The sequence below is a fragment of the Eurypyga helias genome, unplaced genomic scaffold, assembly GCF_000690775.1.
Source record: "Eurypyga helias isolate BGI_N326 unplaced genomic scaffold, ASM69077v1 scaffold23138, whole genome shotgun sequence".
NCBI lineage: Eukaryota > Metazoa > Chordata > Aves > Eurypygiformes > Eurypygidae > Eurypyga > Eurypyga helias.
The window spans coordinates 4,402-11,650 of record NW_010265267.1 but is presented as its reverse complement, the minus strand read 5'-3'; the positions used below and the strand labels follow the sequence as shown (position 1 = coordinate 11,650).

The 7,249-nt window shown below is 43.4% G+C and overlaps 2 protein-coding genes across 2 annotated transcripts in view; one reads left to right on the top strand and one right to left on the bottom strand.

Annotated features, from left to right (window-relative positions):
• Window positions 1-3,845: 3,845 nt before the first annotated feature.
• Window positions 3,846-5,861, bottom strand: TRAPPC3L (trafficking protein particle complex 3-like). Its single transcript, XM_010156687.1, has 4 exons — window positions 5,792-5,861; window positions 5,603-5,678; window positions 5,074-5,284; window positions 3,846-3,965 (listed from the first exon to the last, which is right to left on the bottom strand). The coding sequence occupies exons 1-4, from the start codon at window positions 5,859-5,861 to the stop codon at window positions 3,846-3,848; spliced, it is 477 nt and encodes a 158-aa protein (XP_010154989.1).
• Window positions 5,862-5,877: 16 nt separating this feature from the next.
• FAM26E (family with sequence similarity 26, member E) overlaps window positions 5,878-7,249 on the top strand; it is a 3,489-nt gene continuing 2,117 nt past the window's right edge. Inside the window, exon 1 of the mRNA XM_010156686.1 lies at window positions 5,878-6,547. Coding sequence (XP_010154988.1) covers window positions 6,008-6,547 — 540 coding nt within the window. The 5' untranslated portion in view covers window positions 5,878-6,007. The remainder of the gene's footprint in view (window positions 6,548-7,249) is intronic.

The following is a 7,249-nucleotide window of genomic DNA, read 5'->3' as shown; positions in this document are numbered from 1 at the left end:
ATAAACAAGGATATGAGTTTTGAGGGAAGAACGATGAAGTTCAGGTTTTTCTCTGGAAATATTTTTATAGAGAGCATTTTAGAGAGGTGACTCAGATTGTTTGGTCTGGGCTGTCCTTTAGCTTCTCCCAGAAATCTTCTCTTTCTAGACAGTAAACTCTAAGTTGGAAATGATTCAGACAGACAGAGAGGAATCCCATGAAGTTGTTTGTTACAGTTGTTTTCCAAAGAAGAAGGAAGGGAAAAACTTACTTTAACTAGCTGAATGTAACTGGCTTGGAATATTCATTCTTATTACAAAGTGAAAATATAACACATAAAGGGAAAACAACATTTAATTCTGTATGTAGAACAAAATGTTAAAAGCATTCATTTTGTCAAGTAGTCACTGACTTGCACAGTGCTCTTTTCCTTCCAAGAAACTTCATGATAAAAGAGTAACAAATGTCCCATTTGTTACTCATACCTCCAGGAAGCATGGTTCAGTTAAAAATGTTCCATTTTACCTCTCATATTGAAGAGTTCGTGTGTTCATTGACATCTACAGCAAGTTAAATCTACTCCAGAATGTCATAAAGGGGAAGGAAACAATGTCCTGGCCCCACTACAATCACTGCCAAAACATTCCTTGGTGCCATGGGGCCAGGTATTACCTTAAAGATAGAATAAAGTACTTCAGGATAGATTGAAAGCCTGCAGGAACAACCCATGCCTTATCTCTCATTTCCTGACAAGAAGAGGCAGTGAAAATACCCCCAGAATTTGTGCTAATCCTGTCAGCTGCATTTGGGTAGGCTTTTTGCCACTTCCCACTCGCAGTTGCAACTGCCAGGGCCTCATTACCAAAGCTGCCTTGGCTTTCCAGGGAAGACACCGAGCCGGCACTTCTAATTAGAATCAACGAGCGAAAGGTCCAAAGGGGACCACAATACATATGTTGAAGTTTTCTGGCAATGGTGGCAGTCTGTCACAGATAAAGTGACTTTAGGGGGAAGGAAAAGATGTGTATCTATGTATAAGGGGGAAGGAAAAGATGTGTATCTATGTATAAGGATAGAAGATGATATTTATATATTACTTTTGTATGCAGACATGTTTGAATGTTGATTTTTCCTCACCTTTATGTAACACTTGTATATTCTGTATGTGATGACATTTATAACAAAAGACGTTTCAAAGAGAAGCTTCAGCATGCCTGTGAGAGCTCCATTAGCCACCTTCGAAAGAAGGGCCTACACCAAAATGAAACACTGAGGAACCCTTCTGTGAATATGCTACCGAGCGAGACAGCAAAAACCTGTGTGTGCATAGGGTAGCTAAAGTCAGCAACTATTGGTAACATTGTGTGGGTCACTATTTTTCCTGTTATTACTGGTTTTCTACCTAACATTTATTTACTCCGTCTTTAAAAATACAGGGTGATCCAGTGTAGGAAGAAAATACAAAAAACACTGACAGCAAAACAAGCGTGCATTGAGCATGTCTGCCCAGCCCAGAGCTGAGCTGAGGGGAGCGATTGGTGCACAGCCGGATGCACAGGCCTGATATGACGTGATATGGGTATGGACTAGCACCCAGCCTAGCCTGGCAGGCTCAGGTCACCTCTTGGCCTGATCTCAACCCTGTGCTGCCTTGACTGGCTCAGTCATTTCTGCTATATGTTCATTTACACGGTGGAAACTTCTCCTTCAAAACTTGCCACGTCCAAGCAGAAATAAAGACTTTCTCAGGCTATTTATTCTGAAACACTGAAACCCAAAGAAACAGCTTTGATGTCCTACATGGAGCGTCACTGTACATTTGGTATTGGAGGAAGGGAAGGAAGCCTTGGCCACGCCCAAGCCAATTTGGCAAGACTGCAAAGACCCCAGGATGACACTAATGGTCCTTGCTTTAAAAATGCTGTAATATCCAGCTCTGGCTTTGCTAGCTAATGACTGTAGGCAAAAAGTCTTTAACAGGCCCTGAATACACAGGAGTCAGACTGCTGTCACTCCAGTGTGGTGACTGGTGCTTTTTAGCTTGTGCAGACCTCGACGGAAAATGGTATCGTAGGTGTGTGCATGCACACACACCCGTGTGCCAGTCCAATGCAGCACAAGTTTAAATAACAGAATCCTGCCTCACAAAGGGACAGTATAGGTTATTCACTTTCAGGATAATAAGAGGAGAATATTTAGTTGATAGGATGTTGCTGGAAAAAGGAAAAATGGCCGTTGCCTTGCAAAGAACCATTTTGTGGCCAGCCAAAGTCGCCACATGTCCATCTCAGCTAGCTGGGCTTAACCAGCAAAAACCCCTCCAAGGGCTCCTGTGCAGACAGTGAAATCAGGGCTTCCAGCCTCCATTAAAATAAACAGTGAGTAGGGGAGCTTGTTACTGGTTGTAACTCATTATTACATGTTGTAACTCATTATCAGGGCAGGTGACAGCATGCTGGGCTGAGCCCAAGGCTGGGTAATGAATAGCTTAGTTCTTGTTCTGTACAAAATTGTTCTCTTAAAGCTCCATTACACTATGCCACCACTGTACATCACTGTTAAGACAAACAAAGAGAGAAAGATTATCGTGAGGATTACTCAGCTCTCATGGGAGTGAACCCTGCTGTCCCTGAGGTAAGAGGTGCCCCTCACTTAGCAAGATTGAGATAAACAGATCGGGGGAAAACTGGGAGATAAGGGTACAAATTACAGTGATAAATTCAGAGGTAATCCTGGGCTTCACTGATCTGAACTGAGGGTTTGTATTTCCATTTCAAGCAAGCACTTTGGCGAGAAGAAGGTGAACTGGGTTTGTGTGTAGGGTACTGCGCTGGGGCTTGGGACCTGGGGTTTTGTCCAACCCTTACCCAGGTATTTTGCATTACACTGGACAACATGAAACCTTTCCTATAACCCAGGTCTCTGCAAGGCTGCTGTTTCTCAACTTCAAAGTCATGTTGCGGTAACAAAAGTCCATGGCCAAGCAGCAGATGTTCAGTGGCTGGTGACGAAGATCAGGTAAGAACAGACACAATGACGAGCAAACTGGCTGTGTGGCAACCTCTGAAGTTTTATTGAAGTTTCCTTAAGTGAAGTACAGATCCACAGTGACTATACATTAAACACACCATGCTTTGTTCGGTTTGGTTGTTAAGATCGGTGCTCTTGAAGCGAAGACTGACATGAAAAGGCCCATAGCTTGAAGCAACACAAGCATTGCTGCGGTCATCAGAGTGCTGCAGCCAGAAGCTGAAGAGCCATGCCAGCAAATCTGCATTTGGGGCCTGAAAGAGTCATAAGGAACTGGCTCCTGCCACCAGTAAAGCCGCATCCCTCTCCGGTTTCTAAAGGAGCAGGATGTCCTGTTTGGGGGACAATGGGTGGCAAACTACTAAACCAGACAGTGAAACACTGCATACAGCAGTCACGGCAAATGGATTCATTATTCCTAACCACAGACAGCCAGGGAAATAAAGCACCTCCTAGCAACCATGCTTTTAAACACTGCCAACAAACAAAGTGGGACAAGGTGGTCACATTTAGCTGAAAATTGTTGGTGTCCAAATGAGTATTTTGCATCCAGCAGGCACTAAATACTGATATAAAACCTCCATTGAGCTCAAGAGCATGGTTATGTGAGAAGGAAGGGCAGGCCATTTTCATCTTTTATACTGTTAGCTGTGTCCTGATGATTAACATTGCTCTCCCCTTGCTCTGCCCCTCCTGTTTGCTGCCCAGTCCTCTTCACCTTTCAAATGTATGACTGGTGCAGCTGACTCAGAGAAACCAGTTTTACCCTGCATGTCTTCCTCAGGAACAAAAAGCACAAAATATCTCCCAGCAAGGGTTTCTCCCAATATTTCTTTCATTTACTTCTTTTGTGCTTTCTGTCTTCAGCCTTCCTTAAAAATGTAATTCCTATTTCTGTCACAGCGTCGCCCTTCAGCCTGTCCTGGACGAAGGTAACTTCTGCTGCTAAGTGAACCTAGAAAAAATTGTGTCTGATCAGTTAAGCAAAGAAATGCCCATTTTCCCCCCTCTCCTCCAGCATAACCAGTTTTTTATCTCTCTCGTACCACAAGGGAATCCCCTTTCTCAGGTTTCATAGGAAACAGATTTCTAGATGGTTTTAAAATCTCTTTCACAACTAAGTTAATAAAAAGGAGGTTTATATACACTGGAATTTGTATAATACATCACCCTTCCTTCCAGTGCTTTGCTTTCTTTCAAACACCTATGATGTATTTGATGATATCATTCCTTCCAGTGCTTTGCTTTCTTTCGAGCACTTATGATGAATTTGATGATACCGTGATGACAAAATTTCCTGGTTATGTACTAATACTTACGATATAATACTGTCGTTAATTAGTCTTACATCAGATATTAGAATTCTGAGACTGACGTACATACATAATACTTGTACAGCTTTTGTTTTCTTGAACCATATGCTATATGACAAATTTGATACTGACAGAAACACAAAGCAGCCCAGAAATTATCTTCCAGAAAACGCCACAGAAGCTGTACAACTCAATGACTTTCAAATGGTGCCCTTTGTCTATTCTTTTGTAAAAGTCTTACATTTAAAACAGAAATTGAAATGTCATCTGATAAATTTCTGATGCTTTGGTCTTAACATTATATTCGTCCACACTTTGTTCTCCCTTTTAGCAGGCGCTGCAGTAACCTGAGAATATTATTTATCTTCATGTATTTGGAAAGAATTAGGGATGGCTATTACAGGCTGCACCTATGCAGGGAAGGAAGACAGCTGAAAGAGCAGCAGGGGGACTCCAGCATGCTCCCCTGGCTCTTCATATTCCATGTTAGCTGGCTCCCAGGTCCCACCCGGCTTTTGCACCTGAGTCAGCCACTGAAGGGCCAAGCAGGGACAGCGTGGAGGCAAGCCAACCTGTGTGCTTCTCTACCTCAGGATGCAGGATCAGTCCAACCCTCTTTCATTTAGATACAGACATTTAATCTGAGAGTGGGATTAAACACTGCTAAATTTCTTTCATTTAGCTGGTTTTGCTTTCCTGTGCCCCCACGTATTAACAAAGAATGTAGAAAACAGATGTGCACTTCCTTACCATTTCCAAGGCACCTCTAATCACCCCGCAGAGGAGATTACAGTAGCAAAGTGATGCTCGTTCTGCTGGCAGCTCCTCCACGAAGTCCACTAGTGGGTTTTTGTCCAGGATTAAGGAGAACTCATTTCCCGCGGCACTACAGCAGCTCACACTGGGTGTGACCCCAAGGTACATCTTGAAAGCAACCTGCAAAAAACCCTGTTGCTTGAATCTGTAGTGTGCAAAACAGAAGTTAAACTAAGGATGCAGCATCCTGCAGACCAGCTTTACCCCAGGAAAACAGGGGGAAGGGCTAGGCATGCTGGAATTTAAACTGGATTTGTCTCTTCTGTGATCAGATTGAGCCAGAGACGTGAATCTGGAGCTACCTGATGCTCCAGGGAAGCTCAGCAGAAGGCTGCTTATTCTGTCTTTGATGTCCCTACATTCACGATCCCATACGAAGTGGTTTTACTGTGACCACTCATCTGCTGTCAGTCAGGTCACACTCCCCTGGGACCATCAGCATCTGTATTAGGTCCTTCACTACATTGCCAGCCACGTTGATAATTGCAGCTCAAGAACCCCTGCGACTGGTGAGTGTGTGTTTTTACTCTGAACTCCATCTGCAGTCACAAAAAAAACCAACCACCCACCAAGAATAAGACTGCCAAGACTGCAAACTGATTTGATTATAGAGAGCACTGCTTGCTTTCCTTCCGCTGCTGCTGAGCATTACCGTAAATGTGCAACATCTGCTCTGCTAGTGGAGGGGTCCCCTGTGAGCGCGTTTCTCCAGACACTGACATCACGGCGTTATCTAGGCAGTGCGTATGCAGGCAGGCTAGCAGCAGGCTGGTCTCCTCCTGGGGAGCTCTCCCCAGCTACACCGCCAAGGCTGCTGTGGCCGAAGATAAAAGCCTCTTGGTTTTTACCTCTTTAGTGAGTATCGAACATGGATGGTTTCCAAACAATCCTGAAATTCTTTATGAACCGGAAAACCGCTATAGGGTACAGTTTCATGGCGCTGCTGACAATGGGAGGTGAACGCGTATTTTCTCTTGTTGCTTTCAGATGCCCCTGCAGCGATGAAAACTTCAGGTATGGCTTGGTATTTCTCTTCTCTCCAGCTTTTGTTTTGCTGGTTATTGGATACTTCTTGAACAGCAAGACCTGGAAACTCTTTACAGGCTGCTGGGTGAATCCCAGAAAAATATTCCCCAGGGGGAATATCTGCCGTTTCTTTTATGTCTTTGGACAAATCACTTTAAACGCTCTGGTAGCCCCAGTGATGTGGCTTTCTGTGGCTTTGCTCAATGGGACTTTTTACGAATGTGCCATGAGTGGCTTGAAAAATCCTGCCTACTTACATGCAGTTTGCCACAGCAAATCTGCAACATGCTTTGAAGAGCTACACAAGGTAGCCTGTGACAAAAGCTCCATGCCCTTTTCAGAGAGCGACGAACTGAAACGAACTCTTCAAGCACAGTCTCAGGTAAGAAAAATAAATAAAGCGCATTATGCAGTTTGTACTGCCGCTGTGATTTATCTGTGGAAGATCCGGATGTCCGAATCTAAGATAAAACTGGTGGTTTCATATAAAAGAACAGACATATACAAATGAGAAGATAAAATGATGGTTTCACATAAAGTTTTGGCAAGATGCAGCCTTGCAAAATACAATCAATCCATCTTTTAGTTCAGTCTGAGTTGTGCCATGCTTCCCGGGGGGCCCCACTGACATCAGGATCAGTAAGATCAGGTAACGTAAATCTTTCTGCCAGAATGAAGATTGCTCTAAAGAGGAGGCTGAATTGATAGATGTCACCCGATTAAAGGGATCTGTCCTGTTAAAAAATCCATACCACACTCTCCTACTGTATACCATCAGGATAACTGTAATGAATTCTTAGGTCACTACTAGTAGAGAAATACCGGAAAATAAGATTTGTGACAGATTTGTGACTGCTTACATAATACATTTCTGTTTGTGTTCCTCATGTTCATGATGCCAGATGACAGCAAGGTTTTGTCCTGCTTGAAGGAAGAAACACTAAACGAAAACAAAGCAGAACATGCAATGCTGAGATCGTGTGACATTACACTATATTTGTGTGATACAGTTCTGCTCGCTGCCTTGAAATGTAAATAAATGCAGAGCAAAAAAAAAAAGAAAGGCTACAGAAAATGATGGAAA